Genomic DNA, 19,144 nt, shown 5'->3' with positions numbered 1-19,144 from the left:
TCACAGTACTGAAGTGCTCGTGTCAAGCATTTCTTGTGGTTTAGTTCATGCGAAAAAATAAACCTTCAGTCATCATTTATTCACCATCACGTGGTTCAAAATCTGTGTATAACTCTGTGGAACACAAAAGAAGCTATTTTAAGAAATTTCTCTTGGTCTAAACAGTGGCAGTCAATGGGGTAGAAGGTTCACCAAAATTCTTTAAAGCATTTTTTTGGGGGTGAGCTATCCATTTAAGGATCAGCATCTGAAATAATAATGTATAGCATACAGAAAGATACATTTTTTAAGATTTTGATTGAAAAATCCACTATATGAAATAGTGGCATCTAGCGGTGAGGTTGCGAATTGCAACCAATGGCTCACTCCACACCTTCCCCCTCCTATTCAGAGCACTACGGCGGCTGACACGGGACTAAGATGCCGTTACGTTTTTGCTTCTTTGCCGAAGGAGATAACAAATTATGAAACATGCTCTGTAGAGCAGTTTGTCATCTTAGGGCCACTGTAGAAACAACATGGTGAATCCATGTAAGGGGACCCACGGTGTATGTAGATCGAAATAACTCATTCTAAGGTCATAAAAACATAACGCTTCATTATGTAAGGTCTTTGTACACCTTTGAAGACAGTAATGTATATTATATTGCATTTCTATCAATAGATCCTCCAAAAAATTATACACAAACTGGACCTTCAACAAAAAAGTTATATTTATATAGATTTTTTTGGCAGAACATTGCCAGAAAGCCACTTGATTCCTCTTGTCAAATGTCGTAAGCTCACATGAATCGAAATATAAATAAAACATTCCTTAGTGTTTATGTCTTAGAGGCTTTGTGTGCCTTTCTTAGACGCGTCGGCCCGTGCCAAGTACCTTTTCAAACTAATAGTTTATGAGATCAACTGTGACTCACCGAGGCTTAAGTCATGTGTACAGGAGTGAAGAAATAACAATGATTTTTATAAATCCACCTTTCAAAACAAGTGCAGGCCTACCATAACTGGTTTTCTGCCCTGGATTTTCAACACCTGTAAGAAAGCCAGAAGAACCAGTAGTACCTTTGCTGACTTCAGCTGAACGGTGCGTTAGAAAAGGCCCAGGTGAAGCCCTCTGGGTAAGTGTTATTTTGGCACCGTAGACTTTCGGTAGTTATGGAGTAACACCTTTGCCTGCAGGTCTTCGATGAGGCTCATATTTGGGGAGGGAAACACGAGTGAGTCAGATGCATGACTGATACTCGCGAGGACAGAATATAACGGCATCAAGGAACCAGGTGCGCAAACGACCTGTCCTCAAAAATTATACGTCCTCATATACAGTATATAGCGATGGCGATTTTCAGCCACAATTTAAACTTAATTCTTAAAATATTGCATAACCCTTTTGTGTTACTTTTCTGGAAATGGATTTTATGGACATGGACTTTACTTTGATCCCGTTCACTTCAATGAATAGTGTAGTGGTCGGGATATTCATCACATTTTCAAAAACAAAAATCACACTGGTTTATAGAACACCATAAGGGTGATTTAATAATCTGAGAATTTCTATTAATTGGCAAGATGTCCTTTTAATGCCAGACACCCTTTTTTAATATGCCAGTAATTTTATTCCATTGACAACAGCAGATCTGATTCTGCAAAAGTATTTTGTTCGAGCCATTGTGTCCATGCATATGTGCTAATGGGAGTTGGCTGGGCAAGTCAAGGCTTGATTTCAGATTTGAAGGACAGGAGAATTGTTCCTTGACTTCAGGTGGATTATATGTGATTGATTCATCCCTTACCTTGTTTGTTAAAAGCCATGAAGTGCGAACAAGCAGGCACGTTGCTCAACGATTGATCATGATTCTTACATACTGTATAATGGGATAGAAGAGAATCTTTATTTATCAAGCAATGCTGTTCCTATGATTTGAAAGGAACAGTACACTCCAGAAATGAAACTTCTGCCTTTTTTACACTACTGGCATGCACGTCGTAAGAAAACCTCAGCAGAGATAATGCAGTCTGTCTGGTTTAAATTAGGCCGGCAGCCTATTGCTTAGTGAAGTGCAGATCATGCTATAAAGTTATCTTATAGTTATCTATAAAAAGAGGCACAAGTATAACAATACGTACAGGACAGCCACTTCTGCACAGTGCGAATATGTGGCTTCCTCTTCAATCAGTTTTTAAAATAGCTGGATCATTTTGAAAGGTCTCCACGTTCTGTAAGATACGTCCTGTACACGACTAGATGTAGACTTGTATTCTTAAAGTGATAGTCCACCCAAAAATGAAAATTCTATCGTGATTTACTCACCCTCAATGTTGTCAATGGTGCCCCAGAAATCTCAGTTGCTAACATTCTTCCAAATATCTTTCTTTGTGTTCAACAGAACAAAGACATTTATACAGGTTCGGAACAACTTGAGGTGGAGTAATTCATGATAGACTTTTTAGATTTTTGGGTAAACTATCCCTTTAAGAAGGTGCTCTTTCAAACAGGGAAGACTTTTTGGATGTCAGATGTTTCTACTAAAATTCTTTTAATAAAACAGAGACGGACACGAATGAGACATTTGCAGTATGTGGACAATAAAACGCAAGTACATATAAATGTTTCATATTAAAATGACAGATTTCTGATTGTGGAGACAGTGTTAGGATCTTTTTTTAAAAAGCATCTCTATTTTCTTCCTGGCTTCTTCATTTTTATTTCTATTACTAATCGGATTTTTAAGAATTGAGAAGTGTTCCTCTGAAATTATGTGGAAGGTAAAAGACAAATGATAGTAATTCATCATGATGTTCCCCACGATACTCAGCACCCGAGGGGCCGACCAGGCCCTTATCTCTGTCAAACATCTAATTCATACAAAACTACAAGACTCCTGAAACAGAAATTCATTGAGATTTACAACTACTCTATATACTGTATAAATCATTCATCTGAAAATGCACAAAGGAGTGCCAGAACGTTAACTTGTGTATATATATATGAAACACAAAAGGCCCCTACATACATTTCAATGACACACTCTGTACACATCCACACCTACCAGCATAGGTAAAACTTGCAGGAGTCAAGTTTCATGTGGAACGTCAGCCAATGAGACATTCACATCACGGCCCTGTCAAAAGCGCACTGAGGTTAAGACAGCCAGGAAGTTCCCATTCTACCAAGGTTGACAAAGGAGCTCATGTACGAGTAGACACGGTCATAAACGCATGTCAGCAACATCTCTCGCAGCGGTCTGAACTTTGCTGAGACGGATTTTTTTCTTCAGTGGTTTTTCTAAAGCACCAGAAGCGTGGACGTCTTGAAAGTAAGACTTTTCTCCATTTCTTTGAAGTTAAACATTTAGGTCATCTTAAGAATGTGATTGAATTGAGTTCAATTTGTTCATCTAGGCAATACAGACTAAATGAAGTAGAAGTATTTGTTGACACCACAAACCATATTTTGCTTGACATGTTTGTACTGCAAACTCATCTGTGTGCTTTAAAAAAACTGCTACATAACATATGCATCCAAAAATAACTTTGTTTTAAGTTACTAGTGGCTTGTAATTGTAAACAGAGCTTGTCCCCGCAAAAGATGTTAAACATGCAGGTATCAGCAACTTTAAAAATATTCTCCCATGTTATGCATAACTGTCTTTTTACTACATTATATAACAAAGGAACTTATTGGCTTACTTCTCCAACTCTGCACAAGCTGCATCCTTTTTTTTGGTTACAGTCCCTGCGTCCCTGTACATTTTCATAGACCTTGATTCTACTGCAGGCTGGGTGCTTGGTTAGTTATACGAAAGTTAAAAAAGCCGATACTATATTGTGAACTTTCTAGCACACTTCAGACACACGTCTGACACCTTCGAGAGATGCGCTGTCAGGTACAATACTGCGTGACGCAGTTGGCACGTATAATTGTATAATTCAAGTTCCGTTCAAATATGTATTTTTATAATTTTGCATTGTTGCGAAACAGCTTTACAGAAAATACATAGGAAATAATTGCCATAAAACAGAACAATTAGGTGCGTTTTGACAGTTGAGTCAATTCAGGTTAAAGGACGAGAAGGAAACGACACGTAATACCTGCATGGTGTCGCCACACTCACGTTTGGTTTCCAAACTTTGATGCGTTAAACTTAGTCTTTTCATATCAAAGACCGTGTGGCTGACAAGTTTCGCTTCACACAAGATTCGTTTCACACCCTCGCTTTTCACGCGTCAGGGAAGATGCAACTCAAAACTTTACAGCGGGGAAAAATCACTTCTGCGCATTTGTGTACACCCTTTAAAAGACTACGGTTGTTAATGGTCATGATATTATATTATTGTTAAAAACACAATACGTGCAAACATAGTGTTGCGCGCGGAGGATTTCTACGCATTGACGTGACGCAGCGCGAAAAACGCGCAAAGAAAGCCGGGTGTAGTAAGATACGCTGCGTGTCAGATCTGCTTCCTGTACTGTATATTCAGAGCAGCAAGTCCTGCAAGGAAGTGGTGAGTTAGTTTGGCCAAGATCTGATAAAACTTTGTTTTATTGTTGTTTTGATATGTTACAGTAATGCATGGCTTGATGCTTAGGCAGTTTTCTGACTCAAAACTCCTTTATAAGACATACTGTATCTGGAACAGTATCTTCTTCATCCTCCAAATGTGCTGGTTTATTTGTGGAGAGGCAACAGTGTGCCTCTGTAGTGTGGATATAACCTGCGGTACAGTCCTGTTTTTTCAGTTCACGGTTGGGTTGAAATCAACTTATGGTGGACTGTTTCAATGCAGTGTTTTGTCAAATATATATATTTTCTATCTTAATTGAAACATACGGTTAAATTCACCCAAATGTTTCCTAGCCATGAGTTAAAACAACCCAGCATTTTTTAGATTGTAGGCAAACCTACTTTAACCTCAGTTATATCAGAGACGGTTTTACGAGACTGAGTAGACCAAAGTTTGTCTGGCTGTTTGCTCAATCACCTTAACTTTCAAATATTGATGGAAGATTATGCAATATGTTTGTGTCGCTCACACTAAAGAACATTTGTTCCCCCTGACGTTGGCAAACATGCTATTCGAACGCTTTCAGTTCAGTTTGAAGGGTTTTGAGGTCTGTTCAGCGGACCTAAATAACGTCACAGTTGCATGAAATGTCAAACCACAACATATGTCACTGTCTGAGTCTGAGTTGGTCTGCAGAATTTCCCCTATATGGGCTTGAAAGCGTCTCTCAGCAGGTTTCTGACCCATCAATTATTTAGATCCTTTTGACTTTTTTACAGTACGTAAGTGTGCATTGTCACTCAGTTTCTCCATCAGCAAACAACGTGCGACACAAACCTCGTGTGATCATAACCAGACCATTATTATATTATTGTCATGTGGTTGGTTGCTGTGGTTAGGCGTGCTTCTGGGGTTGTGCTTTTCTGCGTTTACATGGATTCGTCTTTATTCCTTTGCGCTTTGATGAATGTTTGATGTTTTCACTATTGTAGGTGCTGTCTGCCGTCATTGCCATGTCATTGCTGAATCGCAACTATTCCAACATCATCTAAAAAAGTACTGAGCAAATGGCTTCGATCCCAATGGCACATGTATAAGGATAAAACATAAAACCTGAATGCATTGCAAGGCATTGTGGATTACAGCATCTGCCAAATGCATAAATGTAAATATAGTAACTTGCTCATGTAATAAAGTACTGTTTAAAGGAAGTACAACCAAAACAGGATTTCTGCTTCCTGTTTCCCCATAACGTAACCTTCGCCTTTCAAGGAGCAGTCACAACTGTTAAAAGGGTTTGTTTGTTTTGTATAGATTATCCTTGAACTGTTGTGCCCGTCTTTCACTCGCAGGCCAAATGGGAACAAAATCACACAGCTCAACATGTGGAGGTGAGGTCGGCGGTTCACGCGTGGTGATTGCAATGACGTACGGTACATCAGGAGATTTTTCTCTTAGTTATGTTTAGAATCTGTCTTGAGATGCAGTATGTCAGACGCAGATGTCACAAAGCAATTATGGAAGTGTGAAATAAAGAACAATGCGTGCAGCAAAAATGAGTTTGCTTTGTGACACGATACCACAAGGAACAGAGAAACAATATGTGCTGTGAAAAAATTACAGCGTTCATGAGATAATGACTAACACCATGAACTTTAACACGTGTCCGTGTTTGGAGTTGAATGCAAACACTTTTGTTTCAATATGTGCAAGTTTAAGAGAAAAGAAGCATAGTTTTTGAACAATTTCCCTAATACTGTAGTCTTTGTAAGAACTTTTTGTGCTGACGTTACTGCCAGACTTACTGATTCAACAGGGAGTTGTTAGTGAACCTGGCCTAGATTTGCTTGAGACATCGACAGTTTATGACTCTATGACTAAGTAAACAATCAGACAAGATTCATTTTCCTAAGAACAGAGTAAGCTGTTTGTCTTCTTTTCTGTCTAACATGCCTAATTGTTTTGAAGAATGTACTGTATGGAATTTATTTATTTACTTTATTTAAAACAGCATTTCAGCATAAGAGCTGAGCTCGAACAGATCAAAAGAAACATAAATTTAATCAGATGCGTCCAAACTTTGAATAGTACTGTGTGTTTATCAGCACATGTATATTCCCTACACTTTTTTTATCGTTCGTGGCTAAATATGAAATGAAAACTCAACAGAGGCAATAGAAAGAATGAAACGATAAAGGAACCTATGTATTTCGAGAGCTTCCGTCCTGTTGGTTTATGATTTCAAGAGTTATGAAAGTGATTTTTCATCTGTGGTCTGCTGCAGGGTAGCGTCAGGCCTCTCTGGCAGCGTCGCGTGTCTAAATGATAGCGCACAAATTAGGTGGCAGAAAACAAGTGCAAAATCCAAAGAATAGACCAAATTCAATTTGAATTCAAATACACGAGAATATATTAGCCAATTGTGCGAGCTTCAGGAGAACTGTCAACTCGCCGGTTTAGGACTGCGCTGATAAATATTTCCAAATTGGTTCATCTTATTATTTCTTCCAGGCAGACCGGCACGCCAAACTGGAATTATAGGGGAGGGTGTTTCAGGCGGCTGTAGGTTACTGTTCATGGGAGATTCGCTGTCACATTTTTTACAAGCTTCGATTGTGCTCGCTCGAAAAACCAGACTTGAGAGGATCTCTCTCGCCGTGACGGCCTGAAATGAGCATGGAAATCTCAAATTAGGATTATGGCTAAACTACGATAATCTCTGTCATTTTATGAAGCAGGCCTGTTTTTCTTTTGTCCAATTAAATCATTTCGATGACTGTGTAGCATGATGCTTCACTTTGTTTCTTTTATTCCATTTTCCAACGCATCTTCTGTCATGTAAAGACATTGCAAGTGTTCTAGGCTGCCAGATATGATGATTTACTAAATTAGACTAACAAATATAGACCTTTCAGGATCACAGCAACCTTTCTGACGTTATAGTTTCAGGTATTTACAGCAAACATTGTAGCTTGTATCAAAAGCATTACTCATTTCATCTATTTCTCACACCTATTACCTGTTTCTCACACCAATAATCATATACACACCCCAAGACGCCACCTACATACAGCGCTCGGTTCCCATGAGGTCTTTGCATTGGAAATCTATTTGGAGTGCCCATGCAATTAGCGTAATAGAATGTGAATGGATATAGCAGGTGTGTAACAGTTTCCTGTGTAGTGTGAAGTTCCCTTTGTGACATCACACAACATGTAAGCACCTGGAAGTGGGGCTCCAACACAATGGGCATTATTAACAATATATGGATGGAGAGCGGGGGGGCTTGCGGGATTGCCGTGTAAAAAAAAAAAAGGGAATTTGGGCACCACAACAACTGTTTAATTGTATGACCACACCATGTGCTATATTTGAACATTTAGCTGGAACTCAGGAAAAGGTAATTCCCGGAATACTTCCCATTTCCTTGTCCAAAGTGGAAACAAAAACAAATAGGCATTATTGTTATAAGGGACATTATTGTTAAGTGAAGGTTCACTTTGGCCATCTGTGCGTGTAAAACATCTGCCTGCTTTATGACCATCAGGCTTTTCTGGGAAAAATACAGTAGTAAAATTTTGCAAGAAGAAACAGAATAGGCGAAAAAGCAGGTTTCCTCGCATTTGTCTTTGGGATTTATTGATGAATGGAAGGGGCAGGAGTCGAGTCGTTTGGCAGCATGTCAGATGTTTTGACAAGGGAGGCTGTTGAATCATTAAGGTGTGGGGTTCATAAATAACGGTTGAAATGAATCATTTTCTTACTGTTACGGGAACTGTGGGGTAAAAGATTATCTGGCTTCTTGTCTCCTAGCAAAAAAATAAAAAAATAATCATATTTGTTCTTCAAATAATAACCAGCAATCTGTAACTTTTTTTGGTTAAGTACATAAATATCACTGTCTCCTTATCTTATCCTGATTTACAACGGTAAGCATATAATAATGATTTATAATTTGAACTGTCGAGTTTGATTTCATAGGAAACCGCAGTCGTCATTTGACTTCAACCCATGCAAACACAAAAACGTAAAGTAACCTGCAATTTTATGTTATGAATTGCAGCTTTAAAGTCATCTGATACAGGGGTTTTCAAACTTTATGATGCCAGGGATCCCCCAAAAAGATGAACCTCTTGCGAGGGACCCCCTTTCTGAATATGCTTCTATAATTTTTATGTATAGAGAAACATTTGAACTTCGTCAGATAAATGGTAAATGTGATATTATAAAGAAAACGTATCGTTTCTAAATTAAAACAATTGGCTACATTTGTTGGATTCAAATTCGATTCAAATGTACTGTATATGTACTTAAGCAACTTTCACTTTTAGTGCGAAAAAAGGAACTACAGCGAGAAAAACTCACTAAAGATACAAATATAAACAAATCTGAAAACTAGGCATGAAGGAAAAAAGAGATCAACACTTTATTAGTAATGAAACTATAATAATGTTCAGTAGACTTTTACCGTTTTTGCTTTAACTTTTTTCCTTGAAACCTTCTGGAGTTTGAAAACGCATGGTTTGACAGAGGAATTTGTTTTTTCCTGTGTCGGAAAAATCAACACCGTCGACAGACGGACTAAAATCCACAAAATCTTACAACCTTTGAGGGACCAGACACTACCCATAACAGCGTTTGCACAATGTTTGCACACTGTTCAAAATCGCAGAAGCATGTCTGGTCTGCCCGAGCCACAGAAAACCTCATGGCATTCAGCATTTAGTTTCCTATTGAGTGTGCATGCCTAACTGCTTGGGCAAAAAGCTACATTCACGAGCGCAGACCAAACCGCAATGTGGACAAACCATGAGCTGTGATATAGCTCCAGTCAGAAAACGACAGCCTGTTTGGGGAACTGGAACGTTTATACAAAACCATATCTATTCCTATTTACATTTGCATGTATTTTTACTCATGGCATGCTGTGATGAATAATTGTAATCCGTTGTGTTCCAGAAATAAAGCTGTCTTTTAATGTTTAACATAAATGGTAACTTGTACACTAAGGAGCATTTGCTAAATACAAATCTAATTTAATTACATTTATTAAAACACATTTGTTTTTGCACAGTGAAGCATTGTATTTGTATTAACAGTAACACAATAGTTCATTCATGTAAACTAATGCATTAACTATGAATGAAACCCTATTGTAAAGTGTTAGCAGGTACATAACGATAAGGTGGATGGAAAAGAAAAAAATATATGATTCCATTTATTGCACCAATCTCTACATATAATTCATCAGAGCTGTAAAAAGCTTTTGCAAAAATCCAGCACTTTTCTAATATGTAGATTAACGTTTGTTCTCTCTCTTCTTCCTAGAATTCGAAGATGCTGCGTATACTCTTATTGTTTTTGATTCTTCGCTGTGCCGGTAGGTTTAATTTGAGCTGCATTTGTGGTATTCTGCTGTACTTTCATCTGAAAGTTCTTCTCCTTTCTGTTCTGATGTTTATTTTGACTCCATCTATCTCTTCACGTTTCTCTGCGGTATCTGTTTCAGTGACAGCTTGTGAATCTCGATAACTTATTCAGCAGTTTTCAAAGTGTGTTTTGTACAGCTGCTAGATTTGTCATCAAACGGTGCACTGTAAAAAATGATTTGTTGTTTTTTGTTGTTTCAACTTAAAAAAACAAGTTACCTGGTTGCCTTAAAATTTTAAGTTAGTTCAACTTAAAAATATTAGTCAACACATCGAGTTTGCAACAAATTCATTAAGTGAACTTATTTTTTTAAGTTGAAACAACAAAACAACAAATCATTTTTTACAGTGTGTCGATTCGCTATTAGACACTATTAGACACATGATGCTTTCCATTATACAATATATTCATACTGTATATTCATGTTCTTTAAATGTTAGCCTTGTTTTAAATGTTTACAGTATGTTCATGCAAGCTGTAATCGTTTTTCTTGTTCTAATGAACAGCTGCAACGTCAGAAGACACAGAAGGAACTACTTCTGGAGGTGGGCCCTGAATAAACATTTGTCTGAATTGTACAAAAAAAACATATTCAGGTTAAAATTTCCCCTAAAATTCAAAAGGGGATTTTTACATTTTAGGACCAGATCATTTGACATAAAGCTCCCCAGATCTGTTTTGGGGCGAAATATGACCTGGACTTGTCTTTAATAGAGTCACGTGTCTGTAACATGATTTAAAATGAAATATTATCTATGAATACCAAAATAAATGTTACTGATTAAGTGACGCATGATACTGTACGTATTCTAACAGTTTGCATTTTATTTGTTTGTCTTCCATTTCCATAACCCAGATTTTGGGGATGAGGAGGCCGATGATGTGGAAGGTGGGTATTCAGCAGCCACACGCCTGACGTGAAGACGCGTTGTTACTGTAAGACCTGACCAGTTCATGCGCCACATTAATTCCTGAAAGCAATCAATTAGCCTGTCCCCGCAGAGCAAGGCTGATAGCCCGGGCTCCATCCACACCCCTGTCCGTCCCCTTAATGGACGCTGGCAGTCTCATTCAGCCCTCCCCTGCGAGGATCTGTCCGTCTTCATCAGTGGAATGATTGCACTCTGATAGAATTACTCGGCTGTTAAAGCAAGCCGTGCTGACCAGTTCTGGCCAGAGGCTGTTATGAGAGGGGTGGGCGCTGGTCCGGAGGATAGTGAAGCTCTCCAGTATGATCACGATTTGAATTATGATTTCTGGCTGTCGGTGCGAAAACCTCATACAGAACTGGTTCAAACCTGCATCATTTCCTGTCAACGCTTAATTTAAAAATGCTCTTAAAGGGATACCTCACATAAATTGCACTACTTAGTGACAGACATCACTGTAATATGTGTCCTGAGATATTCACACTCTCAATGAAAGGCTCTTAACTCTTAACAAAGAAAAAAATCTGCCGAGGCAACCTCGACTAATGGCATTCATTTAGAACGGGGCTTCCTGTTTTTGTAATGATTTTTGGAATTTCATTTGGTGTGGACGATGTGGATCCTTTACCATACATTTCACCGTTTATATCCTCTGCTTGCGTTTCTTTTCACCAGAAATGACACAAGATAAGACAAGAAGCCTGCCTGGTGACAATACCACATTAGATAAGTCTCAAGGAGCAGGAGACGAAACTGTCGCAGGTTCAAAAGCCTTTTAGTGCTTTATTGTTTTGAAATTTTCATCACTAAATTTTGTGATGTGTTGTCTAACGACGATATCTGATGTTTTATTCATTCGTTTTTTAGATTGGACAATGGTCATCGTCATAGCTGCTGCAAGCGTTGTAGCGTTGGCCGTAGTTGCAGTTGGAGGTAAGTTACTGTAATTCTGCTTATTTCATTCTTATTTTATGTATTTTCAAAGAGGTAGACTCAGAACACTCACAAATACAATAAATGAATACTCTGTGAAAAGGTATTGTAAAACATGTCTGATAAATATGACTGTACATTAAGTGTCATATATTTGTTTTTGTCAATATACTGTATATGGCACTGAGCTATTAAAGACCAAAATGTGTGCAGCTTGCACAGCTGGGAACATGTTATCATTCTAATAGTCATAAGGTTTCCGGAGCACAAGACGTAGCCTAATATAATATCAAAAAGATTTGTATTGCGAAATGTCAGTTTGATAGCGATGTTTATTTTACAAGCGCTGAATCTGGCAGCATATCTCCCAGGTGTGCAGTGAGTGACGGCACACACCTGCGGGCCAAAGTCTTGTCAGCCAACCAGATGGGTGTGCGACGCCCTGGTTTATTTGATAGAAAAAGTTCCGCTGATGTCACAATGGCCACTCCGGTAGCTTTGTGGAGCATGAAAAAATCGAATAAGATTCACGTCTCTCTTAATATCCCTCTCTTTTTTTACAGGTATTATTCTCTTCAGGCGCTATTTGCGGAGTCGGGAACAGGGGTAAGTTTGTTTGTGAGCAATTTGAAGTAGCACGTGCTTCAGACAAACATACAACCGTGGAAAAAATTAAGAGTTTCCAACAGTAATGTGAAAGACTGACAGCAGACACAACTGTGATAAAATCGGGGGGTTATCAAATAAAAATATATTTTTTAACGTTTCCTAAATGTATGTACAAATATTAAAGTGAATATGAACTTGTTTTCTTTGCGGTATTTGAGGTCTGAAAAATACAGAGCATCTTTTCCGTTATTTTGACCTGTTTCTCCAGATTTCATTTTTTGCAAATAAGTGCAAATAGAAACAATACTTCTATTTGAAATTTGGGAGAAATATTGTTAGTAGTTTACAGAATAAAACTCAAATGATCATTTTACCTAAACACATAGTAAATTCAGAAAAACAAACATAACTTTGAAATGGTCTCTTAAATTTTTCCAAGGCTGTGTGTATTGGAAAACGTTATAAACATTCAATGCATCTGACTGAAACGTGTTTATACAGCCTACAAATCATTCAGGTATGGTGTTGAACCAGAAATCATTTACGATCCCTGAAATTTGGGTGAACACAGCGTTGTCCTCTGCTCAAGAGGGATTTGGCAGCCTTCACTGGAAAACTGCTAAAAATTCAGCGTCTGTCCTCAGTTTACATATTGTACCTCTTCATCAGAGCTTTGATGCCTGAAATGTTGAGTGACATGAGTACTTAATTTTAACAAGGTGGTTTTTGCGCTCCACCCATCGACTTTTGGGGTGGTCCGACCAGTCAGGTAGGTAACAGTTCTGCGAATCCCTGGTAACCCACTAAACATTAGACGACTCAGCAGAGATGAGACAATGGAGGGCAGCCATGTAGAAGGGTTAGGCCAACATTAGGAGCAGGTTGGTGCATGTGTGTTGATAACTCCTTCCAGGTATCTGTGAAACGTCACTCACGTCCTGAGCTGTTAGCAACACGTATGAGAAACCCAAAGGGAGAAACATAGAAAACAAGTCAAGCGATGGCTAACGCAAACAAGATTTAACCTGCTACTGTAAACTAGCTGGGAAAGTTGAGAGAGTGCAGATGTGTGGTAAAAATAGTGTAAAAAAACAAACACACAGCCTTTTTACATTTACATTTATGCATTTTATCCAAAGCGACTTACATTACATTATCCTATACATTTGTTTCTAGGTATGTGGGATCGAACCCACGACCTTGGCGTGAGAGTTTTTCCTGATGCTATCGGACAGAAACAGTCAGGCAGAAAACTGCCCAAACCAGTTTGTGTGTTTGCTTGGGAGAGAGAACGAAGGTGGAAAAAAGGTGTTGCAATTTATGGTGCATGTTAGTACGAATTGGTGTTCTTGTGACAAACAGATAGTCACATTCAACACGTCTGTACCGGAATATCTTAACCCGTGTCATAAACCACATGAGGAGTCACTTCGATGTTCATGCACACGCGCACGTCTGTATGCGAAGACTGAGTAGCACTGTGCTTATGTTTTTGTTGGAGTTTCAGGAAATATAAACCTTGCTTAAATCTGTAGTGTGCCCTAAAGGAACAGTTCACCCAAAAATAAAAATTCTGTCATTTACTCTACGTTGTTCCAAATCTTGTTCTGATGAACACAGAGAAACAAATTTGGAAGAATGTTTGTAACCAAACAGGTCATGGCCACCATTGACTCCCATAGTAGGAAAAATGACAATGGTAGTCAAAAGTGCCACAGAATGGTTTGCTTTCCTACATTCTTCAAAACATCTTCTTTTGTGTTCAACAGAACAAAGAAATATATGAAGCAATTTTTCCTTCTATGGTAGTCAATGGTGGCCAAGAACTGTTTGGTAACAAGCATTCTTCCAAATATCTTTCTCCGTGTTCATCAGAACAAAGACATTTATACAGGTTCGGAACAACTTGAGGGTGAGTAAATGATGACAAAATTTTCATTTTTGGGTGAACTGTTCCTTTAATATTTTGTATTCTACAGTCCACACATTTTGTCACTAATTAAATATTGCTCATAACACAGCAACACTGGCTCAGCCGATGAGCCGAGTTTGGGGTGTGGTCATCTGTTTCCCGACCAATGAAAGACATGCAGTGTTTGGAAGAGCGTTGCGCAAACATCATTTTTGCAATTCCAATATCAGGCCTAGAGACAGCGCACTGCAGCCTTAAGCGAAATTTCCCTTTTAAACTTCATTTCCCTCTTCTAGTACTCAACTCTCCAGTGCATTTAAAGATAAAACAAAAAAATTGCTAAGAACAGCATTGTGCTCTCTCTCAGGCCTCACATTCCCGTTTTGTGGCTCTGATAGCTTGTGAAACTGAATTTGGCTGTTATGCTCGCCTGTTTTGCAAAGTAATCAGTTTTGGCGAGTTGCTGAGCGCGGCGATATGCGAGAGCGAGGTTTGTGTGACACCTGCCTCCACAAAGTACGCTTAAAGATTCTCTGTTTTCAGTCTCCTTTTCTTTCTCTTTCTTTATTGAGGTTAATTCTTCAGCGGGATTACGGGTTACCTCGGGGGAATGCGGTGAGCTGAGCCAGGGCGTTTTTTTCCCGCCGTTGAGTGATGGGTCGGCTGAAAGGGGGCTTAATCACACGGCAACCACGGGCCCTGTGGATCACCACAGAGCCTTTCTGAACATGCACACTCGCTAAAATGAATAAAAGCGAAATGACTCGCAGGACACTTTAAACACCCGACCCTGGGGTTCATGAGACATGCAAACTGCAAACGAATTCATCACGGAGGCAAATTAGCGCGTGCTTACCTGAAGAGAACACGTGTGTTTAAACAGCTTGATTATGTCATCACAAAGAGCTCCATTCACCCGGCTTCTGAACCCTGTGATGAATGTCCCTCTATTCAGAATCAAAGTCAGACTTAAGCTCTTTTCACATATATGCAGATATATCGCCTTGTGTACATTATGACCCGTAACTGACCCTAAAATCAGCCAGGCTCTGTAAATTTGCACCTGCATTGTTGCTGCTGTCGCAACGGGTCCGTGTAGATGTTTAGCTTGGTGTGTCTGACCTGTTTGAAGGGGTCATATCACAAGGAATCTTGTTTTTTCAAGCGAAAAAATACAATGTAACGTCTCACAAGTGTAGAAAGAGTGTTTAACTGAGCTGCAAAAAAGACTCGTTCAAAAGCTCTTAACTAACACACACACATATACAACATTTACTAACATGAGAAAAAATGCTTATGTCGTCTTTAAAATCTTGAGATTTCTTTAAAGGACCAGTGTGTCACTTTTTGGAGGATCTATTGACAGAAATGCAATATAATATACATGAGGTGCATAAAGACCTTTTCATGTTTTTATGACCTTAGAATGAGCTATTTCTCTCTACTTACACCGCGGGTCCCCTTGCATGGAATTCGCCATGTTGTTTCTACAGTGGCCCTAAACGGACAAACTGCTCTACAGAGCGCGTTTCATAAATACGTTATCCCCTTTGACAAAGAAGCGAAAACATGACGACATCTTAGTGCTGTATCAGATACCGTAGTGCTTCGAAAGGGAGGGGTGGAGTGAGTCGCTGGTTGCAGTTTGCAACCTCACCGCTAGATGCCGCTAAATTTCATACACCGGACCCTTAAAGGTGGACTCAGTCATTTCTGTTTGCTTATTTTTGTTTTTAGTTTCTCTTTAAACAGAAAGGTAAAAATGATGTAAACAAAGTTGCCACAGTGAGCTATTGACTGTACTCATCTCTCTCTCTCTCTCTCTCTCTCTCTCTCTCCCTCTCTCTCCAGGGTTTACTCCATGCCAGCGGAGCAAGGACAGAAAGCTGCTGTTTAACCATCAGTGCCTGTTTATTTCCTCTCCACACTGGATCTTTCAGGGACATGCGGCAAGCACGTGTTTTCTCATTTAAAAATATGTAGCAGAGTCTATAAAGCCAGCAATGGATCACTGTATGTTGCCAACATGAACTTTCTATCAATTCTTTAAATCCTCAAATATACGATGTACAGTTTTGTGTACGCGGACTCTGTTACGCAACTCGTTGGACCCGGGTTTCTCCTACCAGACGTACTTTGTATTTTTCTTTAATTGGATGAAGTGCAAGACATTGTAAATGCTTCCTTAAAGGTGAAGTGTGTTCTTTTTTCAATGTTTAAAAACTACTTTCCCCTTAAAGTGTGCATTCAACAAGTAGGCCATTCACAGGTTCATTTAGAGTCAAAACAGTGCTGCGTTTGTTTGAGCAGCCCGACACAGCGTCATCCGTCTGTCGACCAATGGCAGACGAGGAGGTGTGTTCGAGAAACATTTGCAACTCCATCATCAGAAATACACACTGCAGTTTTGAGCAAACACTCTCCTTCTTTTCCCCTAAAGTACTCTGGGATTACGTGTCCTTGTGCATTTAAGGTGACACATTCAAAGCGTTAAAAGGTAAAGCTGGTCTGTGTCTCTGCGTGCCTTGTCAAAGGAGAGAAAGAGCCCATGGAGTAGGAAAACGCTCCCGAACAGCCACTTGTGAAGCGCTGAATTAATCGACCGCTTTGAATAATGATGTTGTTTTCTTTTTTCCTCCTTTACCGAGCGTCCAACCCTCTACAGTACTGCAGATTGTAAATAGCTCTGGGATGCTGGGTAGCAGATTAATGTTTTATATATACTGCTGGCTTTAATACGGATGGAGAGGATCCAATGGGCGGGTGGATCGGGGGAGATACAGACAGACCCAGGACACCCATGTGTCATTTAGGCCACAAATGGAAAGAAATATCTAAAGACACTATAGCAGACTATTTACTGTACTTATCCCGCTCTTTCTTCCCCTCCGTGATGTTGTTTTCTTTCCCGTTATAGACTAAAATGGAAATCAATCGACGCCTCGGCTCTTTATCTTGAATATACACAAGCACTTTTAACGTCGTCTTTTTGACTATTGCCTTTCCTTACCGTGCCTTGCGAGGGATACTTAACTGTTATACCTCGGGGCTACTCTTTGAAAACCTGACATGACCATAGGCCAGGGAATAAAATGACCACCATGATACCCAGTTTTCATGGGGTTTTAAAATATGCCCTAATCACAGCCGTGTTTTACACCAGCCTCGTGTTTTTAACACCCCATTTATCAAAACTGTGAGTTGGTCAGCTCAAAGACTTTCTTTTAAAAGTTTAAACGTAATTAACATACGAATGCGAATTTAATTGTGGTTTATAAATTGACTGTTATCACAACTCTTTGTCACGTGTCACTATAGGCAACACTTAGACAGTATTTGCGTACCCTAATACATTTCTACAGAAATATTAATAAAGAAATATGACTCTATAAATTACAGAACTGTATGTGAATTAATCTGATTTATAATTAAAAATATATATTACAAAAATGAAGTTTGAAGTGATTCCCCAGGTTGCTGATAGTCTCATATTGCGAGCTGATTTGGGGCCAAAACGTATCTTTGACTGTTTTTCCACCTTTCCAGCAGCTGAATTTGCGGTTTCTTAATCAAGCGTCGTGTGCTTGCTGGTTTCTTATTTAAATCTAATCTTGTTTGCATCAGACAGCTTGAGCTTGTTACTTTGATGCGTGTGGGTGTATATAAAAGCGTTAGTGTGTAATATTAATCGAGATTTGCAATATACTGTAACTGTTCTGGCACGTCGTTTGCAAAGTGTCCACAGACGACAGCATTTCAGATAACTGGAATATATATATAAACTTTGAGTCCGATATATAAACTTCTTTGAGTCCATTTGAAAGCCAGATTCACATCGTTTTTACCTTCCCTTCATTTTTTTATATTAAAGAGTTTTGTATATTAAACAACGTTAAGCTTGATTCATTTCTGAGATTAATTTCTTTTGGAATAAAAAAAATGTGTAAGCCTAATTTTAAAAATATGTGTTTAATATTTTCCATTAAAGATCATTTAAGAAATAAATCGGCAGTGTAATATAATCTTGAAACTCATCAAGTTGCTTACTGTTTCTCTCAATAGTTCTTGCAATCTGTGAAACCGCTGATCTTTAAATGAGTATCGAGGGAAAACAGTGATGGCCAGAGAGATTTAGATGTAGACAGTATGTTCCTTGTGAAGGTTGTTTCCACAAGTCTTTAAAGGGGAAATCATCAGACAATCTATTGTATTTCTTAACAATGGAAGCTGTTTTCTTTTGTGTTATAAAAGGTATTCCATCAGCAAGCAGGTATAATGTATGTAAAGTTGTTTTATGACAAGTTGGAGGTTGTATGTATGACTTAAAATAAATGTTTTAATACACATATATGCATATACATATTAGAACATGTACACCTTTGTAGCACTAGAAGTTATAATGTGGAGAAAGCACCACCTTCGACCAGCTGTTTGATAATGTTTTGAGAGAATAGAACTTAAAGTAGAAACTACAATTTGTACACCTGGGTTTGTTTTAATTGTCAACTAATGAACCTTCGTGTGATTTCTATTGAAGTTTAACAATGGAAGCCTGTTGCTGTAAATATTTTGTAAGATCTGCTTTCAAATAAATATGTGTTATTGTTCTCACCAAGTGTACTTATATTGAATTATTTGGCCTCAGGTTTTGTACAAACTTCTTGTGGTCAACCTAGAAATGCTAATGGAAAATCTCACAGAGATCATCTTGATAGTTTTTTCCTGACAGCAGCAAATACCCATTTTCCGTTGTCGACAGCCTTGAAGCTCATCATGTAAGACATGCACTAATGAAACCACCTTAAGCAGTGTTTTTAGCTCAGGTCAG

At 38.7% G+C, this 19,144-nt stretch overlaps 2 protein-coding genes across 2 annotated transcripts in view; one reads left to right on the top strand and one right to left on the bottom strand.

Moving 5' to 3' along the window:
• Positions 1 to 9,819, bottom strand: part of LOC130564401 (IgGFc-binding protein) — a 33,895-nt gene extending 24,076 nt beyond the window's left edge. The window contains exon 1 of the mRNA XM_057350449.1: positions 3,688 to 9,819. Coding sequence (XP_057206432.1) covers positions 3,688 to 3,712 — 25 coding nt within the window. The 5' untranslated portion in view covers positions 3,713 to 9,819. The remainder of the gene's footprint in view (positions 1 to 3,687) is intronic.
• si:dkey-262k9.2 (uncharacterized) lies at positions 1,248 to 18,927 on the top strand. The gene is made up of 8 exons (XM_057350451.1): positions 1,248 to 1,277; positions 9,832 to 9,883; positions 10,440 to 10,478; positions 10,790 to 10,822; positions 11,538 to 11,624; positions 11,730 to 11,795; positions 12,359 to 12,401; positions 16,168 to 18,927. Exons 2-8 carry the CDS (start codon positions 9,841 to 9,843, stop codon positions 16,211 to 16,213), a joined length of 357 nt encoding a protein of 118 aa, XP_057206434.1. The 5' UTR covers positions 1,248 to 1,277; positions 9,832 to 9,840; the 3' UTR covers positions 16,214 to 18,927.
• The last annotated feature ends 217 nt before the right edge of the window (positions 18,928 to 19,144 follow it).

Source organism: Triplophysa rosa, linkage group LG14 (assembly GCF_024868665.1).
Source record: "Triplophysa rosa linkage group LG14, Trosa_1v2, whole genome shotgun sequence".
NCBI lineage: Eukaryota > Metazoa > Chordata > Actinopteri > Cypriniformes > Nemacheilidae > Triplophysa > Triplophysa rosa.
This window is presented reverse-complemented; position numbering and strand designations above follow the sequence as displayed.

What these genes read in the sequence shown, in the direction of transcription:
- si:dkey-262k9.2 (XM_057350451.1), top strand. Translation starts at nt 9,841, where the DNA reads ATGCTGCGTATACTCTTATTGTTTTTGATTCTTCGCTGTGCCG. An exon ending in AGAAGGAACTACTTCTGGAG is followed by an intron (nt 10,479 to 10,789) that starts GTGGGCCCTGAA and finishes TCCATAACCCAG; the next exon opens with ATTTTGGGGATGAGGAGGCC. An exon ending in TTGCGGAGTCGGGAACAGGG is followed by an intron (nt 12,402 to 16,167) that starts GTAAGTTTGTTT and finishes CTCTCTCTCCAG; the next exon opens with GGTTTACTCCATGCCAGCGG.